Raw genomic sequence first — 27,755 nt, 5'->3', positions numbered from 1 at the left:
GAAGTCTTTTCCCCCGTATTATTCTGGAAACTCTTCTACAGCTCCTAGATGAAGCAACAAGGCCACTTTTTGTAACAGGCTCTCATGAAAAGGTCCCTGAAAGGGGAATGGGAAGGGGGTTGAGAAAGGTAGGCTGTCGAAGTAGATGGGATAGCCAGGAGTAACTATATCAGCACCCATTTGCCCAAGGTGATATTGGACCAACTGGACCTGTGGACCAAGGCAAGATGGCTCCTGATTAGCTCTGATGTGGCTCCTGACACTTCCATCAAATCTGCTAACTGGGTGGCATATGGGACAGAGGAGGCAGAAGAGGTCTCCTCTGGTACTGTGTCCTTTTCCACTATGGCTAATCTGTCCGTCTGCCTGGGAGTAAGGGTAAGCCAGCTGCCTCTGCTGGGGCTGATATTTGTAGGGCTTCCCATAAGGGGTTAGTGTATAAATCTCTAGTGACCTCAAGGTAGCCCTCAAATCTTAAGGAGTGGAGCACTTTGTCAGCCCTTGTATTGGATCTCCATCCCCTTGAGTGGGAGGTGCTGGGTGATATCTTGGACCTCTCAGTAGTCCAGTGGCTAATAGCCTGATGCTCGTTTCATGGTCGCAGTCATGTCAGAAGCACCCATGACTGCCTGCGGATTCCTCTGGTAACCATCTGGCCTTCTTTAATAATCTTCCTCATCTCTTTCATCATGTTATATAGCACAGAACAGGAATCACCCTGCTCTATGTTAGGAAATTATACTTGGCAAGCATTGCCTGATAGCCACCCAGAGTTGCAGCAAAACCAAAAAGAGTAGGTTTTGTGCCTGAAAAGTTCTAACTTCTGGGGTCCATGTCCCCGGGTGTGCCTCTTGTTGATTTCAACTTCTCCTGCACTGCTACAGCTACTAAAGAAGCTGGGCTCAGGGGGGAATAAAGTTCTCAAAATTCTTCAGGGACACTTGATAGTGTTCTTCCACCCATTTGGACAAGGACTAGTGCTGGCCACAGACTCCTGGCCAGCTCTAGTATGGCCTCATTAATAGGGAGAGCAATCCTGGTTGGGGCTGAGGGGGTCAGAATACCATACATTTAAGAGCTCTCCTACATAACCATCTCTACATCCAGGGTCTTCACAATGCAAACCAGGAGAGCCTGAAAGGGCTTAAAATAGTCACCTGCCAAGGCAGGGGTTGGTGCAGCTGCCTCATCAGGTGATAACTATTCTTTTGTTGGAAACTGTGGATGTTCTTCTGCTACTCCTAGCTCCTGAGTGGTCAGTGGCCTAGGTAGTGATGTCACCAGGAAGCCTGATATTTTCCTGGATCGGCAGGAAGATCTGCTTTGGGACACTTGAGATAATGATCCCCAGTATGGCCAGCTTGACATGTTAAATGGTACTGGCCCAGATGCACTGGTCAGCCCATTGCTATTCAGACTTCCCCTGCGTCAGCATCTTGTGAGAGAGGAATGCTCAGTACCAGCTCTCAGGTTGCTCTTATACAAGGTAGAGGAAAGGCATCCCTGCTCAACATCCGGGAGAAGGCATGACCCAAAGAATAGTACTTTTTGAATGGTGGTGACATGTGGCAATATGCTGAAGAAGTCTCTGGAAAGAATCTAGGTGAATCCATAAGGGCATAGACGGAGCCTGTAATTGGCACAGTGGTCAGTGCTGGTGTCTTTGCTGGTGCTGGTTTGCAGAACATCATTTCTACTTCAGTAGAAGACTTTAGGCACTCTCTTTGGAGAGTGCTGTTCCTCCTCCTCCTTCAAGATTGTTTGTCCCAGCACTGAGAGCCACGTCTCAGCTCCATTTGGTTGTGCCTTTTGGTCTCACCCTTACATTGGGGCACCAGTTCTGGCTCCAATGCTGAAGTTGTCAATGCTGGGAGTGCTGATGTTGAGATTGGTGCTGTATCAGTAGGCACCAGTGTAGTGACAGAAGTCCCTGGGCTGAGGCTGTCAGTATCAATGTAGCTAATGCAGATTTGGATGGTGTTTTCTTTCCTGCCACTGCTTGACATTGGAGTTTGCCGTCTGCTCAAGCAGCACTTGCTGAAGATGACCCTTCTTGCTCTTTGGAGGCAGTAGTCTCCTCCAGATCCAAGGTAGCCTGCACTGATTATTCAAGCAGATGCAATTTCAGCTATGCATTCCTTGACTTCCACTCCTTGAGAAGGATTTACATACCATACACAATGGGAATGCAACTCTCCTCCAAACAGTGACTAAGCCCACTGACTGGGTGAGAAGGCCATCATAGGTCAGGCAGGATTTAAACCCATAGGATTTGGAGTCTGGCACAGCAGCAGGCACACGGTACCTATCCATGCTATATATAGAGAGTGTCTTTTTTAGGAACATCCAAATTAAAGAAAAGAACGGGACGTGGGGGTGAAGATAGATTTCTCCCCCGAAAGTCTAAGATCAATAGCAGTAGTGGGTCAGACACTTGCTGGGTTCTTCCTCCCTGTCACAGGTGGAGAGAGTGAACTGAGCGATACAGCTGCTCTGTCCTTTATGCCCTTCCACAGGAACACAAGGCAGCACGGGGAGCCATAACGGACACTGCTAGCCAAGAAAAAAAAAAAACTTGGCTTGTGCACATGCTCACCTACAGTGGATGCACAGTGACACATTTGAACAGCAGCTACTTTGCTTAGCTATCACTTTAACAGTAAGTGATTCTGCAGGTATGCAGCAATATGCTTCTGAATGATATGATATCAGAATTAGGCCTTAAAAATTAATTGAAGCAAAGTATGTTTTATTACAGTCAACTAAGGGAAATTCAAAGGACAATTTTAACCAATACACCTCTACCCCGATATAACACTGTCCTCGGGAGCCAAAAAATCTTACCGCGTTATAGGCAAAACCGTGTTATATCGAACTTGCTTTGATCCACCGGAGTGCGCAGCCCCGCCCCCCCCGGAGCACTGCTTTACCGCGTTCTAGCCGAATTTGTGTTATATCGGGTCGCGTTATATCGGGGTAGAGGTGTACTTTAAAAAAATGTATACTTCACTGTAACTGCAAATCCTGCTTTCCAGACAGAAAACTCAATACTGACTAAAAATCTAGACAAAGTATTTCTATTTAAAACACCCTAGTTAGTTCAATTTCTTAATTTTACTTTTACTGCTATATTTCTTCAACTAAAAATATCCGTTATTTAAACGTCAGCATTTTGACTTATTCTCTTGGCTTCAGTTGCCATAGGAGAGATCTTCTGTAACAGCAGCCTGCTTTATTTGTAATTTTTTTAAGGAGGAATTCACTATTATATTGCCCTCGACTAAATGTGTACCATTTAAATTTTTCATACTTGAAAAGAAACATTGTCAAGAGGGACATAATTTATGTACTAGCTCCACAGGCTTCACATTTTCTAACAGCTGTAGCTTAAACTTCATTCAAAGGTGATAATTAAAATTTTTATGAGCATATCAAATATTAAATTGCCCCGGCAGGCTGTGTTGTCCTGACTGCCGAATGCAGAAGGGATGAATGTAATAAAAACTGTCCATGAAGAAAAAGAGGCTTGATCTCTCCTGTCAGATACCAATGCTGCACACCAGCGATCACGTGACTCTCCTCCCATGAGGGAGGGTATGTAGAGGAGACAGAATTTTTTACAGCAATGCAGGTTCACACACTTAAAATCTGGACAAATGAAGAGTTAATATACAGAACAGTAAGAGTCAGCGGCACCAAAAGTAAAATGTTTTTAGCATATAAATAATATTGTTACTTGAATCCTGCCTTGATAAACTTGACCTGCTAAAAGTTGAGCTAAAAGTGTTACACTATGTCCACATTGGTAGTAAGTTGGGTTTTCAAATTGAGTTAAGACCAGGCCTGCATAATTTTACTCATTATTTATCTTGCGGGACCATCTTGGAGCCTGAGACATGGACCAGGATCCCATTGTGCTAGGTGCTGTACAAACCCATATCAAAGATGAAGAGCTTAAAATCTAAGCAGTTCAGAGTACTTAAGGGTTTTACACAAGCTGTATCAGGATAAAATTGAGCAAAAGAAATCTAAGTTACATGTTATTAGATACAAATAACTACCTTAAAAGAACATTAAGGTTGCAATGTAAAGCACTCACAAGTTAGAAAATACCAAAATTAAGACTGCATGGGCAATATTAATCTAGCCCCCTTTTATGTAAGCATTATGATTCAGTCTTTAATTACATGATCACACTATTTTTTGCACAGGACCCCTGGTTCATTCAGTGCACAGGATGGACACGGCTCAATGAATAATACCACATGCGGCTATGGCCAAAGACTAACTCATGAGGGGACTTAGGCACCATTCACAAAACCACAGGTGGTGGTGGCTAGCAAACTAAAAATATCAATTCTTTACAGCTCTAGTTGCGAGTGCTTCGCACATCTGTAAACCAGACTTCAGATGCCTCCAGTTGGGCGCTCTGAAAATGAGAATACAGTGGCTAACTGTGAAAGTCAGATTCATGTGACTTGCCCAGCAAGACATAGGAACTGTGTAGTAGAGGCAGGGATAGAATCCTGTTCTCCAGGGTAGCATTCAGCTACCTAAAACACAAGACCATCCTCTTCCTGTAATCCCTTCCTTCATTCACTACATAATTTCCAACTTCTGCAACAAGTGAAGCAGGGGTCCTACAAATAAACAGCCTCATTCACTACACAACCCTGATTCATAATATAGTATGTGACCATACTATCATACTACTATCATACATGGAATATATAGTATGTCGTCATATAATTAAAAACTATCATAATGTAATGCATCCATACAAGGGGCCAAATTAAGGTTGTATAGGCACTTTTAATTCTGGCACTTCCTAACCCCTAAGAGCTTGACATTGCACCCTTAATGTTCTTTTAATGTTGTTTTTTGGATGTAATTTCCTAGGTTTTTAAAAAACAAACAAAACAGAAATCCCCTAATGTGGAATTATACTGACACCGACATGGAACATCAACATGGAACATCAATTTTAGATCCACAGCACAAACATCTGCCAATTGAGCTAATATTAACTGAGTGCAGTAGTACGTTGTCATCCTGTATGTGAAACCATCATTAAAGGAAGAGACATTGTGCAATTGAGTTTCACAGTTATTTGCTGACAGCAAAGGAACTGAGACTCCAGAATACTGGGGTCTATTCCAGATGCTTAGGGCGTGTACTCAAGAGGTTACAGACCTTTCTGCCTCTAGCCCCTCCAGCCTGTTCTCATCCCAGTCCCTTACTATAAGGGAAAGTTCATGGTAATCCTGAAAAATACCATTCTCTATGCCAAAATATTTTGCTCTGAACATCTGTGATTCTGTCCTATGTCAGCCCTTGTTAAGAATCTCTTGCCACAAGAACTCTGTTGGTAAAACTATTCACCAGCCCTATTCCATCTATAAGAAGCAAGGGAAGAAAAAACAGCAGTGACAACTATGCAATTTCCCACAACAGAAATAGCTCAACTTTATATTTCAAGAGGATTTCCTGATCAAAACACAAGTTATTCATAAACAATAGGGCAGATCGACTAAACAAATCAATAAGAAATAAATTTATTAACACAAGATAATTTTACCAGAAATGTAAGAACACCACAGATAGAGAAAAGGACCAGACCCGACCCAATGTCTTTCCATGAAAATAAAACAGACGTGTATATAATGTGACTGTTTGGCGCATGAGCACACAGGAAGATTACAAGATAAGTCAAAGTATCTTACAGCATCAAGAGAATCCCAGATCCTCTCGAAGTACAATAAAAAATTAAGAAGATTGAAAAATAAAAACTTAGGCTCTGAAAAGGCAAAGTCACAGTAACATCCCCCATTGTTACTGCTACGAACATGGAGTTAGACCAGAGGAGGGCAAACTACGGCCCTCCTGCACCCCTGCCCTGAGCCCCCTAACCCTCTGCCTTGAGCCACCTGCCGCATCCCTCCTGCACCAAGCCCCCAACCCTCTGCTGCACCACAACCCCCTGCCCTGAGCCCCTTCTTGCATACCGCACCGCTTCCCGCACCCCCTGCTCCAACCCTACATTCATGACCCTGCATACGATTTCCCCACTCAGTCAGTTTCCAAACATGTTTAGCGGCTAGCAGGACTCAGGCCCTTATCCCTCTCATTACATACCATAGGTTTAATAGAAGTGCTCCCGAAGGATTCTTTAAACCCTTTTCTAAAAGCTTTGAGAAGACAGAATAAAATTGGTCAGCTTCATTATTACATTTTGATGGGAAAGGCAATGGAAAAACATTTTCCAGGAAGAGAGCCTAGAACTTTATCCTCTCCTTACACAAGACTTTCCCTACTGTTGATTAAGGAGCATGTGTACATGCATGAGAGTCAAGAATAGAATCCCAGGCCTACAGCCAGGGAAGTTAGTTTAGGATTATAGGGGGAGATCTTATTAACTTTCCACTTCCTGTGAGATTCCAGATAGGGCTGATGCACAAGGTAGCAAAGGAAACTTTGAGAGAGTCAAAGTGGACCAGTGTTACAGTGAACTCTAAGCAAGGACCCTTCAGTGGCTATGGAGGTTCAGCCAATCTCAAAACAGGAGAGCTAGGTGAGGGGCTTCCTGAAATCCAGATGCCATAGCATGGTACTAATGTAGACAGCTAGTAACTAGGCTTTACCTCTTGTTTCTGGCACTGTGCTACCTGGGAGATACAGGGGTTGGGGCAGATCACCAAAAAAGGAGGAACAGATTGAGCCTTTTGCTGCAAGATTTGGATGGGAGAGTTTTGCAATTTCTTACTGAACCTGTTTCACTCGGTGTTCTTCCATGATCATCCAATTTATGTTTTCTCCACATTTGCACTACATAACAAGGAAGAGTAGACCTAGCAAGCAATATGAGGTAGGGGGACTATTTAAGGCCACCATGGAGTAGGAGGGTCACCTCTCACTCTACTGTAGTTTGGGAAAAGGGATATTCATTTCATGAAGGAGGAGCAAGCTTGCCATTAGAGACTTTTGGAGGCTTGCCCACTTTGGGGAGGCGAGAGAAACCACGTCTGCACAAGGAGAGAGGAGCTCACAAGAGCACAGGTATTTACTGTGAGGAAGCTAAGCTCTTTTCTCTTTCCCTCTACAAATCAACTCCATTAGCTGATTAAAATTCATTAGATCATTGATTGTTCTGGTGATGTTTCTAATCCATAACTTGCTCCTACTAAAAGTCTGCAAAGTGAAGGGAGATTTATCACCACACAGTAATTATGACTCAAACAAATTCATAATCCCTAGAGATTATTAAAATCACTCTGTGCATAAGGAACCCTACACACCCATTACATGACCCTTGAAGACCCCATTCTCAATTGCTTTTTGCACAAACATTTCCCTGATCTTAAAATGAAAATGAGTGGAACAGCACTAGACTAAAATTTCAATGCAGGTGGAATTCCCTTCCATCAGCATTCCTAAACTCCAAATCAGAATACGAATGAGAAATGTGATATTGTGAATGCTTGCTCAGCAGTAAAACACAGCCTCTTTGCACATGTCAAAGATCAATGCTGTAAGCCTTTCTGACAGTGTTGGATAGGACTGTTGTCTCAGCACAGAAAAACCAATACAATATTCCATTTTAGCATAAACTGATTAACATTGACATGGCAAAAATTAAAATTCTAAACCTTGCTCTTTAAAAAGACATTCAGATTGAAAGTGATTCAATGGATGAATGAATCAAACACCTTTAGCTTTATATTACATTGATTATTTTAAGTCCCATGGCTAGCACAGTACTTCATGTTAAAGGTGATATTAAGGTTCTTATTCTAAATTTTTGGATACAATTCTCCCTATTGCCAATATTTTAGATAGGCCACTTGATGTATTCCCTCTCAATGGAAAATTCCTGAAGACCTGTTGACTGGGAAATAGAACAACTTCTTTTAAACTGCATTCTTCAATTTTTGCATCCTCCATTCTTCATCTTTACATTGATTTTTGAAAACGCAATTTAAAGTACGTCTTTGTGGCCCACGCAGCTTCCCGTTGCTCCGACTTGCCGGGAACGGCGAATCGCGGCCATTGCCTGCGGATGGTCAATGTAAACAAACCGTCTCGCGGCCCACCAGTGGATTACCCTGACGGCCCACAGGGCGCAGGTTGCCCACCACTGGTCTAAATCTAAGCTGCTGCTGCATCACATGTTAAAACATTAGAAGACATTTTTCATACTGCACATTCCCAAAAATTTTCTTTTACAAATTTATAATTATGCACCTTGGCAGTTGGAACATGAACTCTATCCATGACCAAATCCTTTTTCTTACATTATCACAAAGGGTTATTTCAGAGCTGGTTGTAAGTGCAAAAACTTTCTTTTTGAAGGAAAGTGTTCTACAGGAACACTACAGGAATTCTAATCTTATTGTATAGATTCTTGTACTTAATCATTATGGCTTAGAAGTGGCTTTCAACTGGATTGGCTTTGTGTTGTACCTTGGCCTATAAGTAGCCTGCATCAGTCTTTAGGAATAAACAGGTCACCATCTCCCACTTTTATTCCAAGAATTCAGCTATAACTGGGGCTTGTTTACAAGGTAACAAATGCCACACATTTGGAGGGATGGTGTTTCTGTTAACTTAGCAGCTGCGAATCTGTTAAGGTAATTAAGACAAACGCCATACCAAAAGCAATGTTCTGTCTGACATTTCGAAGTAAATTAATAATTAAGCCTGGTTTATGACATTCAACTGGCTTCCTCACATGTGAAGCAGTTATACCAAATCACTTCACTTTTCCTGTGAAGTGAAACACTAATCATGGTTGAGAGAGAAAGAGAGTGTATAGAAACAATGAAGTGAGTGAATGGGCAAGGATTTGGAAAATATGCAACCGAAACTGCAGGGGGATAAAAAAGGAACAAGACCACAGATGCCAGAGACATGAGAGGCAATGATTGAGGGCCCTGAATCTAGGTAAATTCAACTTTGGAAATTTTTTATTTTTTATTTATTTATAATGGAGATATCCTATCTCCTAGAACTGGAAGGGACCTTGAAAGGTCATCGAGTCCAGCCCCCTGCCTTCACTAGCAGGACCAAGTACTGATTTTGCCCCAGATCCCTAAGTGGCCCCCTCAAGGATTGAACTCACAACCCTGGGTTTAGCAGGCCAATGCTCAAACCACTGAGCTATCCCTCCCCCCCAAATTAAAAAGGGACCCATCCCCAGACAGATTTTTACCCCAGTTCCGTAAATGGCCCCCTCAAGGATTGAACTCTCAACCCTGGGTTTAGCAGGTCAATGCTCAAATCACTGAGCTATCCCTCCCCTAATTAATGGGGTGTAGGGAAGAAAAGTATACAAGTAGCACAGCATCTTTAAAATGGGGATAATATTATAGCCTATTTCCCAGTAGTGTTTTTAGATTTAATCAGTATTTGAGAAACACTAAGATTCTTGGACAAAAAAGTCCTAAGTCATAAGTATTATCAAAGTGAAGTTTCAACACTGTTTTAGTTGACTCGACAGGAGAATGGTTTTGAGAAGAGTGCTATGAATGGGGAACTGGTTCAGTCCTATCCATCCACCCACCCACACAACTACCATCGGCCATGACTTATATCCCGTCCATCACCATCATTCAACCTGCTGCTTTCACAATGCTCATCCTAAAGCTAAGACAAAAGAATTGAAAACCTCCCCCAAGGACACCAACAGGCACACTCCAAAAAGCATGGAGTGGCATTCACCTCCCCATTCTCTGGATGTCCTTGTTTTCCCAGGCCCAGAAAGTAAGAATCCCATGTTTCTTCCCAATAAAGGTGAATGGGACTTGAGTATGTATATGGCTTCAAGCAATTAAAAATGTGATCATTCTGAGATTTGTTAAAATTTTCAATTACAAACAGAAAATTCCTTTTAACAATTAGCAACTACAGTGAACTGGTTTCTTTAGTCTGAACTGCAACTATTATATTATATTTCAAGTTAAGTGTTATTGCAAGAACAGTAATTTTCTAAACTATTCTAGCACAAACATGTGGATTTTCTATATTATTTATCAAATTTAAGACACTGACCTTTGGAATCTCAGTACCCGAACTTCATTTTTCCACTTTGAGGTGATGGGACACAAAGAATACAAGCTCTCCCAGTTTAGAAGCTAAATTTTCCTAGGTCTGCTATGTTGTTTCAAGTTCTATTAACTACTCACCATTGTTCCAAAGGGAATAGCCCGTGAAGCATGATAATAGATGGCAATGAAGTTAATGAAGAAGGCAGTGCCACACACCATTGCTGGAATAAGGAAAGCCCCAATGAACATTTGCTTTATCCATCGCCTTCCTGTAGGAAGAAAACATTAAACATATTTGTAATTGATAAAACATGCTGCACTTTGATTAAAGTTCACATTTTGCCACAAGTTTGCCAGAATGTAAGTAGCTAGCCTTTTTTTCCCAAAATGAATTAATTGAGTACTAACTAACATACACAGGAGCAAAGGTAAACTTTTAAACTGTACTTAACTTTTAATCAAGCCTTTTGATTTCACAAACAATAACCATTCTTTATGGAAATGTGGACATGGGAGGGTAACAACTGCCTAAAATGGGAAACGCTAATAAGAAGGTGTAAAACAAAGCTTATACGTTAAAAAAATATATATATATTTATTTATTTATTTAGAAACACTACTGATGGGTGTTTACACATGAAATTGTTTCCTTGCATCAATAGGCACCAATTCTGTTGTAAAACGTCTAAGTGACCGGTTAAATGCAACAGGAATGGCAGCGCAGGTTTAAAACACCACACTACAATAATGTCGTTAAGACATGTGCTTAGCTTCACTATTTAATCCACTGTTCAACATTATTCCCTTCCCTCCATTGCCCTGTCCTCCTCCTGTCTGTATATCTAAAGACTAAGTTTTTCAAAAGACCAGAATATAGGGTAACATTTTCAAAAGCACCTCAATGATTTAAAAGCCCCATCTTCAGAAGTGCTCAAGTGACTTCAGAGCCCTTGGGCTCTGAAGTCACTTAGTAGGGCTCTTGAAAATGTTACCTATTGTCTTCATATCTCAGTAAAGCACCTAACACTACTGGTATTACATGATACCATGTTTAATAAACTCAGTAACAAAAATTAATTATAATAGGCATCTCCAACAAGAGAGTAAGACAAGTCAACAGGTAAAGGCCTTCCACAATCCAGACAGCTTGTAACAGATTTGCTGCTATGCCTGGGTATTCAAGGAACCTTGCAGACCTTTGTTTTGTGGTCTTGTGCAAGACCTCTCTGTGACTGCCTTACTCCAGTCTTGGCTGAATCTCCTGCATCTGCTACTAATCTGTGAATTTGTGCTAACTTTATTTAAACACTCAGTGTCTGGATGCATCTGTGCAGCTTACTGAATAGAATGCAGCAAAGAAACCAACATATATAGTTTCGAGAATTGCATATGGACTACAAACTTCCATTGTGCAGGAGCATCAAAAGCATTTTAGGGCTTGCCTACAGTTTTTGTAACCAATTTAGCCAGATCTGTAGAAAGCAGATAAAGCAGAAAGCAGATAAAATTAATGCAACCTTCTAGTATAGGCCTTTAGAGTAATATAGCTTGAGTTGGAGATACAGGCGTAACACACCAATGCTGGTAAAACTGATCTGGTTTTCTACAGATGTCATTAAATTGGTAGAAAAACTGCATGTAAACAAGGCCTTAGACATTTATGATCTTTCCAAAATCTCAGATAGCAGGGAGACTGATGCTGTAGAAAACGAAGCACTGATCAGCATCTCTTGCTAAAATTATACAAGCTTCTGTTTTAAAAATTCACCAAAACCAATTTTCTTAGTGTTTAGTAGAATAAAAATAAATATTAACTATTCTCTTCTTGCAGCACAGGAGAAGGGGGAGGCTGGAGGAATGGCAGAGGCACTGCAGGTCAGAACTCAGAAGCATTGTTAGGGCTATAAGGAGAAGGCTGCTGATTGCCTGCCCAACTTTACTTAACTAGTACTGTTGGACTTTTGCTGATTACCGATATTCACTTTTGCATTTGATGAAGTAGAAAATGATTACAAGCTGAATAAATGGAATGAATGTTTTACTAAGATTCCAGGAAGATTATTCTTCATACCATAAAGAATGGCACAATGCAGTAAATAACACTGTGCACTTCTATAATCCCTTCCATTCACTCTTTGTAAACATTGAGCCTCAAGGTCCCTGTGGAGAAGGTAAAGTGAGAACAGGGATCACTTCAGCCACTAAAGGTAGGGTGACCAGATAGCAACTGTGAAAAAAGGGGACAGGGGGTGGGGGGCAATAGGCGCATATATAAGAAAAAGTCTCCTGAAACGGGACTGTCCTTTTAAAAACTGGACATCTGGTCACCCTAACTAAAGGCCAACTCAGGGGTAGAACACACAAGCTGTTTAACAGCACACAGGAACAGGAGGTTAGCCTATCCATTTGGTACCATAGGGGGTATTCAACAGGCAGAATGTAATTACTCAAGTTGGAATTTGACCAGGCTACCACAGTTAACATCCTTATATTCCTTATTGATTTAAATAGATACTACCAAGGTTTTAGCAAGCTTTAATACAGGACATGCAACCAAGAATGAACAGGAAATGAAGCATCATTTAGATTCAAAATCTCTTGTATTGATTAAAAACTATGGATTTCATGTGACTTCATTAACTACCTAAACACCACCTGTAAAAGACCATGCATGTTTGTGCTGTTTATACCTGGAAACAGAATAAACTTTCTATATAAAATAGTATGATAAAAATGCTGACATTTAAAAACAAGTTACCTCCTTGTCTAGCATAAAGGCTTCCTCCAAAATATCCATTCACTGGGGATGTTGCAGCATAAACAAATATAGCGGTACTAAGCATTGATCCTCGCCTAAAATAAAAAGACTTCTTTTTGTAATGCCAATAGAAATACAAAAACTCATTTTATATTACAGCAAAATATTCACAGTAAAACAGGCATAGTTATCAGAAGAAGAAATATAATTGCTATTTTTAGCTAGTGCAAAAGTTAATCAATTAAATGTGTCTCAAGTTTACTATTTACAGTGAAAATAACTGTTTCCATTCAAAGCTGCTCACCAGCCTCATTTGACCAGGCTAAAACAACTAAAATTAGTACAGTGTGGTGTCCCCCCCGATATGCTTAATTCCATTAGAAATAATGGCAGAAAATAGCACTTTTAACCGAAGTATTTTGATTTTTTTATAAGCCCTATGTTATAAGAACTGAACTATATAATACGTGTAGCCATTGTAATAATATAGCATATTGCTCAAAACATTTCTAGTGTTAATGCTTAGTGGGAACACTTAAATTAACGTATGACATATCTGCAGATAAAGGGGAAGGAGAATTACTTACCTTGTACGGTAACTGGATTTGTTCGAGATGTATCCCTATGGGTACTCCATGTCCTGATGTGTGCACATTTTTGATCAGACATTTTCAACAGCAGTGTCTGAGGGTACAGAGGTGTACTCTTGATAGCTCATGCTCTAGTATGCGGCTATAGGGGAGGGTGGACCCACCGCCACTTCAATTTCTTCTCAGCCATGGAAATCCAGCGGACTCCGAGGCAGAGAGGAAAGAGGGCAGGTAGCAGAGCACCCATAGCAGGGGACATCTTGAAAAACTCCAGTTACTGAGCAAGGTAAGTAACCTCTCCTTCTCCAAAGAGTGTTCCTATGGGTGCTCCAAATCAGGAGATACCCGAGCAGCAGCCCCAACTACAGAAGAGGGTGCCGAGGCTGCAGATTTGGTATGGACCATACAACAGTGTTCGTGAAAGTCGCATCAGCTCTGGAAGCAAGTACCAAACCATTGTGCATAGTGCTGGGAAAAAGCATGCACAAAAGACCAGGTGGCTGCCCTGCAGATGTCTGAGACAAGTATGTTTTTCAATAGGACTACAGTGGTAGATTGAGCCCTGGTGAAATAGCTAATCACCCTTGCAGAGGGGACAACCCCTAAGGCTTCATAACAGGTTAAGATGCATTCTGCAACCCATTGGGACAATCTTGGGTTGGAAATTCGGATGTCCTTTGTTTCATTCTGCAATTGAGATGAAAAGCTATGGGGAGCCCCAAAGAGCCTAGTCCTATTGAGGTAAATGGCAAGAGCTCTTTTTATGTCCAGAGAATGGAAGCTCATTTCTTCTCTTAAAGCGTGAGGCTTGGGATAAATCACCAGTAGGTGAATCTCTTGATTAATGTGGAAGTCTGAAGAAACTTTAGGTAGGAAGCAAGGGTGTGGATGTAGCATCTCCTGATCATGATAGAACACTACATATGATGGATCAGCAGTGAGGACCCGAAGCTCCCCTACCCCCCCTGGCTGAGGTGATGGCTGTAAGAAAGTGGTATTGAGGGACAAATGAAGGAGGGAACAGTTACCCACAGGTTCAAATGGGGGCTTCCTCAGCACATGGAAGACTAAATTGAGGTCCCACAGTGGAGCTGCCTCCTTGACAGGATGAAAGAGGTTGAACAGGCCTTTGATATAGATTGTAGTGATCGGGTGGGTGAAGACTGAAAACTCCTCGATGGGGGCTGAAAAGCTGTGGTGGCAGCTAGGTGAACCTTAATGGAGCTCAGCAATAACCCTCTGGTTTTTAAGGTCAGCGGATACCCAAGAATGTATGACAGACAGGACTTGAGAGGAGGTACAGATCGGAGGCTGCTTCCAGGCTAGGTGCATTTCCACCTCTGTAGATAAGTTTTCCTTGTCATGGTTTTCTGCTATTATATAGTACTGTTTGTATCTCTGGAGAGCAAGCTTTTTCTATGCCAGAGAACTATCTGGCACCCACATCTTGAGCTGAACCATCTGGAGATTGGGGAGGGTGATGGATCTCAACTCTTGGGTAAAAACATTTTGCTGTCATGGGAAGATGGTGAGGCAGTTAAAGAGGCATGCCAACCACGCTTGGGAACAACACCTGTCTCAACTACAACTGTGCTATGAGGATGGCTAATATTTTCTCCTGTTTCAATTTGTTTAGCACCTTGAACATTAAAGGAATCAGGAGATAAGTGTTTAGCAATATAAAAGGCCAAGGAATCATCCATAGAATTGCAGCCTTCCCCCTAAGCAGAATTGTTGTTAGCTCTCTCTCTCTGGATGACCCCAAGTAAAGATATCTCTCTCTTAACATCTCATTGTTAAGTTTCCCCTCACAGTTGATCTGGAAATGCCAGCAGGTGGAGGAGACGTGACAGCTTCACCTGGTGAGCAGAAGGATTTATGCAAAGGTTATGTTTCTTCCTCCTCACTGGCTCCTGCTGCTTTGCAAGGTACTCCTGTGGAGCAGGACACAAGGGTGAGGCTGTTGCTCCTGGCATGCCCTTTTACGAGATGGGACCCTGCAGAACTGGCTGTCATATGGGGCCCTGGGGATTCCATAAGCATACTGTTGTGGGGCATAAGGGAAGGTGGTAGGAGTCCAAGGTTGCTGGATCTATCTCCTCATGAGATATTCCTCCTTAGGGTGTACCTCAAGGGAGGGAGGAAGGTTGGAGGAAAGGTGGAGGACCCTTATATAGACACCTCAGAACTGGATGAGGTATCATCACCTATGTCCATTGGAGGTGCAAGTGGTGTCAGTTCCAGTGGCCGAGCCGACATGGGGCAAGAAAGGGTCCTGTAACTGCATGAATACCGGAGTTCAATGCTTAATTGGCTGGTGAGACAGTGCCAGAGGATGTGTCGATTCTCACTGGAAATGTCTCTTGGTACTCAAAGAGTTTATGTGGAACTGGTGACTGTGTGGGTAGCAGAGGACAAGTCACTGTTGAACACAGTAGGCTCCGAGGGCAAGTAGGCGCCAGGATGTGAGTTGGTACCAATAAAGCATCTCTAACTCTCAGCAACGGTGATTCAGGCTCTTCCAGAATTCAAAAGTCCTCATGGAATAGGAGCCTGAATGGTACCAGGGACTTTGGATGGGGTCCTCAGGAGTTAGTATGTCAGAATGTACTGGAGACCGTGCGGACGTGCTATCAGTGCCTCCTCCTTGGCTGGATGCAGAAAATGGTACTGAAAACAAATTTTGGCTTGGCTCTGTGTCCATGTGTTTTGAAGGCACTGATTCTGGTGCTGATGCCAGTGCTGCTGTAGATTGTCTATCTGACTGCTTCTTGGTATACAGTGCAGTTGTCTTAGCTGGTGCCAGGGCCTGGATACCAGAGGGGATAAGAGCCTCAGTGGCACCCATACCAGGACGAGAGATCTCCTGAGACCCAGACCAATAGGGTGACTGCCCCCTTCCTTATCTAGTTCTGGAGAATTGGGTCTTTTCTTCTTTGAGGGTCTGAGTGGTTGTAGAGGACCCCCAGGACCTTTGATAACTGCCACAGCAGAGACTGTTTCCAGGGTTCTGAACAACTGGATCCAAAGTACAAGGGGATGACTAGCAGATCTTACATTTGGATGGAAGGTGAGTCTCTCATAGGCAGCAGAAGCAGCTTGAATATCTCTTGCTGTGGGGAAAAAGACCTATGGCAGGTCTGGCAGGGTTTGAATCCCGAGCATAACCCACGCTCGAGGCCACAGATCAAGGCCCAAAGACAAAAAGCCCAGATCGGGCACACACAGAAGAAAAGAGGAAAAAGTACCCCCACATGGCAGAAACTAACAAAACTAAACATGGGCTAAATAACAAAAAACAAAAAAAATTAAAGATACCTAAAGAAAAAAAAAAAAGAGAGAGAGAGAGAGCGCGCGCGCGCGCACTAGCAAGCTGCTTGGCTAGCTAATGGACACTGCGACACTCCATCTCGAGCCGCTGGTGGTTGAGAAGGGACTGGAGTGGCAGTGAGTCCACCCCCACTCTATATATCCTTGTGCTGGAGCACAAGGATATCTAGGGTGCAAGCACAGAGCTGCAGACACTGCTAACAAAAATTTCCGACAAAGAGTGCACAGGCTGAGCGCATCCTGATGTGGAGCACCCATTGGAACACTACCTGAAGAACTACTGTTAGTAAAACATTAAAACTAGTATTAAGAAGAGTCGCCTAGTGTACATTTGCACATTGGTTCTCACAAGTCCTCAGCATGTGATTTTCCTGCCATCTATTAGAATCCAATAATTTATAAATGGAAAATAAATTGAAGTTTTCAACTTAGAGAACACTATGGAAAAACATTCAAAAATTGCAAATGCTGTATTAAAACCCCATTAGGCACACAACAGGGATCTTAAATTATAAAGACAAAAAGGACCATTGTGATCATCTAGTTTGACCTGCTATTAATTCCTGTTTGAACTAGAGCACATCTTTCAGAAAAACATCCAAACTTGATTTAAAATTTGCCAGGGATGGAAAATCCACCATGACCCTTGGAAAATCATTCTAATGGTTGATTACCCTCACTGTTAAAAAATTGCATCCTATATCCAATCTGAATTTGTCTAGCTTTAACTTCCAGCCATTGGATCTTGTTATACCTTTGTGTGCTAGATTGAAGAGGCCTCTGTCAAATTTCTGCTGACCATGTAGGCACCTACAGACTGATCAAGTCACACCTTCACCTTCTCTTCATTAAACTAAATGGACGGTGCTCCTTGAGTCTATCACTATAAGGCATGTTTTCCAGTCCTTTAACAATGCTTGTGGCTCTTCTCTGAATTCTCTCCAATTTACCAACATTCTTCTTGAATTGAAGCAATCAGAATTGGACATGCAGTATTACAGTAGCAGTCACACCTGTACAATATACAGAGGTAATATAACCTTCCCACTCAAGATTCCCTTGTTTATGCATCCAAGGATCATCATATTAGTCCTTTTGGCCACAGCATTGCACTGGGAGCTCACCTTCAGAGTGAGGGTGTCAAATTGAAGCAGAAGAGTTCAGTAGCTTTTCAAGTCGTCCTCTCATCAACATAACAGATATAGAACCATACTTGTTTTGATCCATCCTTTGATCATTTAAGGACAAAGCAGGTTCTGACACTAAGCCACAAAAGGCAGCCCCAGAACAATTTCCTTGACCGGGTTGTAACAAAAGCAGACTCAAGCACTACTCATTAATAGAACAGTGTTTCCTTCAATAAAAGCTGACCATACTGAGGTGGTAATCAACAGCAGAATTTCAGCCAGACCACTGTACTGTCAGAGTCATTCTGTCAGAAACTCCCACTACTATTTGGTGGTGGTCTGAAATTAAGCAAATATACCTGCTGCATAAAAAAAAAGTCAGAATGTTAACCTACATGAGAGCCTATATGCTTCTTAAAAACTACAGGCCCAAATTCTGCTTCAAGTGATGTTACTGTAGTCCAGAATAACTCCACTGCATTCAATGAATTCTAATTTGAAATGCTGTGCAGATATTTCTTATCCACTATTTTGACTTACATTCCAGAAGAGCCCGAATACTAAAGCTTTCCTGCAACACAATCCAATATTAACAGCTGATGTGACCAAATGCCAACCACTTGTTCTCAGGTGAAAAATGGAGAGTGCCAAGAGAGGGTTTACGGCACTGCAGAGTACATAAAATGATCACTCCGTTTAAATTAGTACGGTATATCACACTTTTCAGCCCACACCATTTTCCTACTACAGATCCATTTTTGGATCAGGGCTTAGTAAATGCTCAATTGTGCTCTGAGAACCAGACTACTACCTCATTGTGCATGGAGCACCTGCACGGAAAAGGACAGGTAAGCATATGCAAGTGTATGAGTTCAGTTCCCCCCCCCCCCCTCACATGTTTTACATGCATCTGATAGCACTATTAGTGTGCGTTTCTAGTACCACCACAATGTGCAAACATTCCAAACATAAAATTAGGTGTGGTCCTGTCCAAAAAATGCTGGCATTCTAAAACACTTAGAATTGTATTTAATTTCCTCTTCGGCTATTCGCACCATAGGGACAATCACTGTAAAACCAAGAAAAGCACACTAGGCAACAGGATTTTAAAAACGTTACAGGGTAAGGGAAAACAAGACAGCTAAATTTGGAAGCCGGGTTCCCTCTAGTGGCAAATACATATAGTTACAGATGACCTGCAACTGAGAATAAAGCTGAACTGAGAGGGAGAAAGTTTAGTCACTGTTTAAAAAACCTGCTAATAGTTGGTAAAATTGCTTATGTTGCAGCATATGTTGCAGTTGTTGGGTGTTGCAGCACCCAAAATATACTAATTGCTTTCCAAAACAGAGAAAACTAGTCCAGTCCCAGCAGACACAATCTAAAAAAGGCAAACAGATGAAAGGTTTGGGGAAGAGACAGCCACTCCCCCAAGCAACATGGTCAAGGTGATAGCTACACAACAGTGAGTTTAAGTTGGTCCACGTTTTTGTTTTAGATGAGTATTTAACGCCAATGACCATTCCTAAATATTTGTACAGGCTCCAATCAGGACTGTACTGTTCTATGTATTGCACGCACAAATTGAAGAGAGTCTCTACCCCAAGAAACTTAGAGCCAAAGTTCCCAATTCTGTGGAGACTTATGCACGTGCTTGACTTTATGTAATGTGAATAGTCCCATAGAATATCAGAGTTGGAAGGGACCTCAGGAGGTCATCTAGTCCAACCCCCTGCTCAAAGCAGGACCAATCCCCAGACAGATTTTTACTCCAGTTCCCTAAATGGCTCCCTCAAGGATTGAACTCACAACCCTGGGTTTAGCAGGCCAATGCTCAAACCACTGAGCTATCCCCCTGTCCCACTGAAATCAAAGGCACTGCTCACAAAATGTAAAGTTAAGCACATGTGTAAATCTCTACAGGAGTACAGTCCAAGTAATAAATAATAAATACTTCCTTAAAGATTAAGCATCTCACTTCAGTTAAATGTGTGACCTCAAAAAAATATCCTGAGACGTTTTACCTCCTACAAAGTCCACTAGCAAAACAGGGAAGACCAGACGTAATTTTGATAATTCTAAAATAAAAACAAGCAATGAGAAAAGCTTAAAAGCTTTTCAGGCCTTCTTTGTTAAGTCATATAGTAGCAACAAAATCAATTTCTATTAAAAACATTTGCTAGTCACCTTCGAACATTAGGAAAACATTGTTTTAGGTTTCAATTGAAACCGTACATAGAATTCATAACCAGCTTCATTTTTACAAAAAGTCTCAAGAACTTTCAGATGTGAAAGAGGGAGGTACGTCATTAACATACTTACTCTGTGTATAAATCCTCTATCATTGCAACAATGATAACTATGAAAGAAACTGCAAAGATTTGGCAACCAGAGCCAATAAGCGATGAAAATATTAAAGGATGACTGGATGGTCTAAAAACATCGCCATGGACCTGTTTCCACCCATATTCATCACCCAGATCTCTGTCCTGTGTATAGAAATATAGTTCAGTTATAAATACCATTGCCAAGTAATAATTGAGAAAAACCAAGATGCTAGGTATGAATTAAAGTCTGCCTAACGGAATCCTTAAAGCTAGATAAATTAACTCTACAGGACAAATACTCCATGAAGAACAAACATAAAATGCACAATGAAAGTCACTAGTGGAAAGCTAAATCCATTCAGAATGGTTTTACTTCCCCAACCCACAAATGTCAGTCTTTAGGGGTTTACAGAGACTTCCGAAGCACAGGGGCCCAATAGGGAGGATTTTGTTGTTTGTTTTAATTTTTTTTTAAAGATAGCATGTGTAAAATTGGCACTTGTGGAATATGGCTGCTTGAAAGCTCTGGGACAAAAGCCCAAATTATCCGCACAAGAGATATATATATCTATATACATATATATTATATATATATATATATATATATAAAAAATGGTAATGCATTTGTTCCACAATGCCCTACCAACGTGCCTCACACATGCGTTGGAGGGACCAGCTCTAGCAGGGCCAGAGGGGAGCTCAGTTTCCATACCCAGTCAGTTTTTGGCCCTTCTACACAGGAATGTGCCAGCTAGTGCCAGCCATGGTAATGTGAACAAATAGGAACTAGCACTGGACTGGGTGGACCAAACATTTCATAAGCAGCAGAGTTTATGAACTCTCAGCTACTACAACCCTAAGCAGAATTCAAAGCTGCAACCTAGAAGTGAAAGGCTATTGTCTCATCACCAATCCTCTGTGCAGTCTGTCCCAACAGCTTTAAGTTTCCTAATTCAGTCCTCAGTAGCCAGCAACTGATTCTTGTAACAGGAAATTAGGTTGCTCTAGTTGGGAAATCTGAAAGCCATTCTCTTCTGGAGAGAATTCCCTGACCACTTCCTAGACAAATTTTCTCCACAAATGTATTTTCTATTTTGGTGAAGAAAACTATTCATGAGCACCAATGAAATCAACACCAGAAAAAGCAATAGGTCTTACTAAAATTTTTAAGAACTTAGTGCAAGTCTTACCATATCATCCATTTCTTCTTCTTTGCTATATCGTGCATAATCTTTTCGCAATGTTCTCATTAATATCATAGACACTAAACCCACCAGAAAGATGACCATCATGAAGGAATTGAAAATTGAAAACCAGTGAATCTAAAAGAAAAAAAAGACTCAATTTTAAGTACTGTAGGTACATATTAGTGCCCAATAAGAGTCAGTACAAACTATTGTGCTAAGTATCTAAAGCTTGGACAAATCCTATTAAATATAGCTTGCAAAATTTTGCAAGTTTTCATCATCTTCCGCAACACATGTGGAATGTGTCCATTAGTCAAACTAAGCTCCTACAGAACATTAATAGTTAAATCTCAACATTTTCCTTCTTACAACCAAAGGCATTCAGTCCAGAAGATTCCCATTCTGATTTGAAATCCCAATAGGCACTTTACTGGAACCTCGAGCCATCCTATTGAATAGCAGACGGGTCAAGTACCATTAACAGTTTTAAGCTATACCGCAGTTGCAATATTTTGTTTCCATTTGAGACAAAACAATCAATGCTGCAAAACCACATCATAAAGTAACATGCTATTTCCCTGAGACAAAATGGGTGAGGTAATATATTTTATTGGACCAACTTCTCTTGATGAGAGAGGCTTTCAAACTAACAAAGCGCTCTTCGTCAGGTCATGCTATTTAACTGTCTGCTACCTCTCCGCTCCAGAATGATTCTATTGTAAAAAACATTACCAGCATAGCTCATGCTGCAATGTCACACATCAGACTAGGAACAGTAATCTGAGTGGGACTGAATTTTGCAAAACCTAAGGAAAAAGTTGAGCTTGACCATGGGAAACATTCCTACATCTGTTACTACATGAGATGAAATCTTGGCAAACTAGTTGTAGGTCAGGTCAAAAGTGTGGCACAATGTACAATGAAAGTTATTAGCTCTGGGAGTAACTAACATTTAATTTATTTAAAATATCCTTCCAATGCTGAATAATTCTAACCTACCTCAAAAACGTCACTCAAAAAAACCAAACACAACCCAAATATGACATTTATTAGTTGCTACCAACTTTGAAATTTAGTATTGCAGGGACTATTTTAAAATCATAAGAACATTCCTTGGGAAAATTTAGAACTTGAAAAGCAGTGTCATATTTTGCAGCTAAGGGGACCAACATACATCTCCCTGTTCAAAATTGAAAAACACATTGACAATCAGCTAGTAACTAACATCTACCTTACCAGAAGAAGAGCTATGTACAGAGTGCTTGTAAGTAGTTTTAACTAGAGATGTGCCAACCCCAAGTTCAGATCAAGATACGAACTTCCCTAGAGACCAGGGACTTCAGTTTGAGCTCATCTCTTGTTCTAGCACTGGTTAATTCTCTACCCGAGAAAAATAAATCAGGATTTAGCATGAAAAGTGTACACTTCCCCCATACCTGTTCACTATGCTGTTAGCACTTTCAGCAGTCTGTGAAACTGTTCCACTATCCATTAACTGTTCTCATTATTAACATGGGAAGGAAGAGCCATTTTGCCTTATCATCAAAATGACACTGGAGATTTTCAGTTATTAATATTTTCATATTGCTGCAATCATTTCACAAGTTCATACAAAGTGGAAAAGAGGCAGAGGACGATTGCCACAGCAGACAGTAAGCTGCTGATCTTTAAAAACCCCATCCAAATTCTACTCCAACTCCACCCTGAAATCCCAAATGGGACAATGGCAGTAAAAGGCTTTAGGAGAATTAGATACCACAATTCGAGCTGCTACCTGTCTGCTTCAATGAAAAGTGCAGCTTACCTGTCTAAATCAAAAGGATTGTTGTTTTTTCCCCAATTCAAAACAAAAACACAACCAGTAAATAGAGTGGGCAACTGATAGGTCCTAAGCGATACTGATTCAGCACCATTTACCTTCTTCTGTTGTGAGCATAACATTAATGCTGCTTAGGATATATCAAGGCGGAACAACTGTTTACTGTACTCTGCTAGGAGAGGGGATGGGAGCAGGACACAAGTATAGCAGGGGAGCAGAGTTAAAAAGGCTACTGGGACAGTTTCAGATAGACTCAATCAGTCAGAAAGCCTCTATATAGCATTTTCTCATGAAGCAGCACAATGTGTGCTCCCTACTGCATCTCTGACATCTTTACACTTGAGTAACTGTTCATAAGAATTCATACATGCTGCCTTCTTAACTTACTGGGTGCTGCAGAGAAAAGTTTTCCCATGAAGAGTGCTATTCCACAAGTAGCCTCATGTTAAAAATAAAATCAACTGGATTGAGCCATTTTTACATTTTTAAGTATTTTATCTGCACCCTTCTCAAAAGGCACAAAGCTACCTTCAAAACATTTTACCTCTCCTTTATCACTACAACAGAAGCATTTGGAGCAGCATGGAGAACTGTTCCACTGGCCTTTCTGAACCAGGGTACATTTCAAAGGAAGTTTTGTATGGTTGTTTTAGAACTACATACTCTGTGTTGAAAGAAAGATGGGTCAAGGTACTTGTCAAATCGATCTTCAAACTTCACATCTGATTTTTTCCATTTCACCTGGAGATAGAAAAGATTTATACTTGAAAAGCCCACACTTGCTCAGCCATAAATCCATAGGGATTTAGAAACTGTCCATTTCAGACTTTTTTCTTCAGTTTAAAAATGAATTTATGAGATAGCAAAAGGCGCTGGGCTGACAGCCCCTAAAGACTAAAATCTACAGAACAGGAACAGCATAAGCAACAGCAATGAATACTTCCCCATGCTGCCCTGCAAACTACTCCAACCCTCATCTGAGAAAGCACATGTAAGAACAAGGAAGAAGATTAGTCTTGGGTACCCGTAGACCAGGTCCACATTACAGAGTTAGGTCGACCCAGTTGCGTTGCTCAGTGGTATGATCTACACCCTTGAGCGACATCGTTAAACCAACCAAACCCCCCAGGGTAGACAGCACTACATTGACAAAAGAATTCAATTATCGCTTCTAGGGGCAGTGGATTAACTACAGTGATGGAAGAACCCCTCCTGTCGCCATAGTAAGTGTCTACACTGAAGTGCTATAACGGTGCAGCTGCAGTGCTGCAACTGTGCACCACTGTAATGGCTTAAGTGTAGACATAGCCTTAGTCCTCGACAATGGTTCTTTTTTTTATTGTTATATGTGCCTTACACTTTCCATTTCAAGTCCTGTTTTAGGTTACTTGTCACTTTGACAAAGTAACTGTTCAGGCAGACGTTCTCGTGCCAGGTGTCTGCCTCAAACTAAATGTTTCTGGAAAGTTTTTGCTGAAACAGTTCAGTTGTTCTTGGAATAAGGTTAGTAAGGAAAGACTCTTTGCCAAGTTAAAATTCTTAAACAACAGTTTCATGCAGAAGTTCTAGTACCTCTGTGTTGGAGCAAGGACTTACGTTTGGCAAGAGTTGCCCCAGATTGAGGGACATGCCTTTTCCCAGCCCCTTGAAAATCCACCCAAATTTAGTCATGTTACAAGCTTTTGAAAAAAAGCATTTTGGACATGCTCAACAGAGATTTGCCACAGGGTGGCAGCTAAATTCTTCAAAGAAAAATCCATTATGTTAAGAAAATCTAATATATTAGGTAGATGTGTTAGTGTTAATAACGAAGAACTTTAAGTGTAAATGTGAGACTGTCAAAGTAAAGCAGTGTAGTGGAAGGTACACATAAGCGTGCATGTGTGTGTATGTACTGTTAGCATACAGTTCATTAAATAAACCACAACATTAAACTGGTTTTACTTTCAATACTCTTACTTTTCCTCTTTTCTGCTACATCCAAGAGGCCCAGGGGTGCTTTCCCCTCTCCTCAATCATTGGTGGGTGCATATTGAGACCTTCAGGCCAAGCTTCTTCCCAATGCCAGCAACAGCATTGGCAGCTGTGGGAACTTTCCTCCCAAGCAGGAGAGAGATGCCTCCTGGTGACAAAGCACCTCAGCAGAGCAGGAGCTGATCAGACCATGGTCCTTGTTTGCCCATTTAGGGGGAACCTTGCTCTGCACTAGGAACCAGACTAAGATACCATTATCATCTGTCACATAGGTCATTCAACTACTCATTGATGTAAACTGCCCTGGGACAAACAAACCTGTGAACTAGATATGACCGTTACTTGTAGATTTGAAATTTGATTCCAAGTACGCTAGTGTCATTAGGCATGAAACATGACATAGGAAAAGACCAATATATGCACACTTTCAGACACATTTTGCATTTCTCTAAAGCCATGACAGGATGACGGCCAGGACAAATTTCAGTGAGTGGCACTGCAATCCTGTGCATCAGGTCACAACACTCAGCCCCGTGGGACAGGAGCAGCTGCTGAGCGGTGAGTGTGGGATGGGTTCGCTCGCCAATACTCCTCCTTCCCCCAGGGCCACCGCCTCTGTCCACACAGCTCCGGGGGAAATGAATGTTTGCCTGGTTTTACACCCCTAGTTTCATGATTTCTGTGGGTGCAACTGAACCATGAACCCATATTAAAGCCACCCTGTTTACATGCATCAGTTAGTTGTTTAAAATGCATTATATCAGCATTTAAAATGTAATTCTACAAACTGCAAGTTATAGAAAAGATGCATCTTCACTTATGATAGCTTTCCCTGTAAAAACACAGACATCAATTTTGGATATGTGAGTAACTATTCCTAATGTACTATACCCTGCAAAATTTCTTATCCCCTGTGTATATTCCTGCATTACTTACAGAATATGACATTTGGATTTTGGTATTTGGAACCAATTTGACCTTTCCTTCACTTGTCAGATTCACATCCACAATTCTATTTCCATTAAAACCAATTTCAAGTTTTTTGTAGGTCCAAAGATAATAGTCTTCCCCATTTTCATCTGCTTCCCCAACAATACCTGTAGAAGAAACAAGTATTGTATAAGACACAACACGCAAATTACAAACATTTTTCAAGAGTATTTTGTGAATAATTTCATGAACATTTGATATACTATGGCACACTACAAAAATAATCTTGGTAGCTAAATTAACATTACAAAAAAAAAATCAGGACATACATTTAAGTCTTCCTTGTTTTTGAACTAGTGTGTTTGATAGTGTTGCACCTTCAAGCAACTGATTTGCTAGAGCAGCAGACAGTGATGATATCACAGTAAATGTACAGGTGCAGATAACAAGGACCATATTAGTATTGCAAGACACAGTTTTATCGATGTTCCTTCTAACTTTTAATCTGAGTGCCAGTATAAAGTTTATGACCAAAACTTTAATTCCAATCCCTCCCCCTCTTACTTTCTCCTCTCCCTTGTTCCATCTATCCTTTCATTCACTCACTCTTTCCTCCTCTGTGACTCACTTCACATTCATTCTATATCCCACATTCATTATTGCCACCTCTGCCTCATCACACTCCCCCACACCTTGTGTCCTAATTTTCACTCAATTTTTTTCTGCTGTTTGTCAGAAACAAAAGGTCCTGACTGCTCTACTTTTGCTGATGGACACTGGCAAGATCTTTCATGGCCCCATTCATCTCCATTTCCTGAGTGACAAAGCAAAATACAAACACTTAACTATTTTGCTACACATCATTTTAGGAGAAATATCCAATCTGATCCTATCCTAATTCTAGAGGTGCTCCTCAACTCCAGGAAGAGAGGTGATCAGACACCACTAGAGAGACTGGGTTGATTGCACTATTGATTTTCATTATCTGTTACAAGTTTCTTCATTTTCATGTAGCTGCTGCAACATTTCTTCTCTGTCACACAAGAGTTCCACAGAATCCGGGACTGTATCATAAAAGTTGGGTTCAGTAGCCATTGAGTACATGGGCCTCAGCCATGGAACACATACCCTCCCTCCTAAGAATAACTTCAAGGACACATACTTCAGGTTCTTCATAACACCTCAAACAAGCAGGATGCCTTTGGCAGCTACAAACTGTGGTGAAGAGCCATGTATAAAAACATAAGAAGGACCCCAATTTTTTCATAAAGAAAACAAGATTCAGAATTGAGACGTTCTACCTCTTATAATATTAGCATCCAAAGTGTGCAAACATATAGGAAGACATGTCTAAAAAAAAGCAAGCAGGTGAAAGGCAATGGAAAGGGTTTCCCCAAAGGAACAGATATATATGAAAAAACAGCACTTGAAGGTTATCTATGCCCTTTATTTTTCAAGATAGTATTTTTCTTCACATCTCATTCAAGCTCCTCTGTTCAGTGTTGCCTCACGTACACCGTGCAGGAAGAACATTTGCCGATTTGTGGCTATGCTACTCAGCCTGACATCTGCTCTGCTGGTGTTGCCCAAAGCCACAACACTCTGGATCTCTAAACAGCTAAAAGGATATTCCGATCAACCACCTCTTGAAGGAGTATGTTAACACACCA

The 27,755-nt window shown here is 41.2% G+C and overlaps 1 protein-coding gene across 1 annotated transcript in view; it reads right to left on the bottom strand.

Annotated features, from left to right (window-relative positions):
- TM9SF3 (transmembrane 9 superfamily member 3) overlaps nt 1–27,755 on the bottom strand; it is an 85,821-nt gene that overhangs the window by 17,719 nt on the left and 40,347 nt on the right. The window contains exons 4-9 of the mRNA XM_054033436.1: nt 26,092–26,252; nt 23,845–23,922; nt 21,366–21,497; nt 20,171–20,337; nt 12,802–12,896; nt 10,182–10,312 (exon numbers count right to left, since the gene is read on the bottom strand). Coding sequence (XP_053889411.1) covers nt 10,182–10,312; nt 12,802–12,896; nt 20,171–20,337; nt 21,366–21,497; nt 23,845–23,922; nt 26,092–26,252 — 764 coding nt within the window. The remainder of the gene's footprint in view (nt 1–10,181; nt 10,313–12,801; nt 12,897–20,170; nt 20,338–21,365; nt 21,498–23,844; nt 23,923–26,091; nt 26,253–27,755) is intronic.

Source organism: Malaclemys terrapin, chromosome 7 (genome assembly GCF_027887155.1).
Source record: "Malaclemys terrapin pileata isolate rMalTer1 chromosome 7, rMalTer1.hap1, whole genome shotgun sequence".
In the NCBI taxonomy this organism is placed as follows: Eukaryota; Metazoa; Chordata; order Testudines; family Emydidae; genus Malaclemys; species Malaclemys terrapin.
This window is presented reverse-complemented; position numbering and strand designations above follow the sequence as displayed.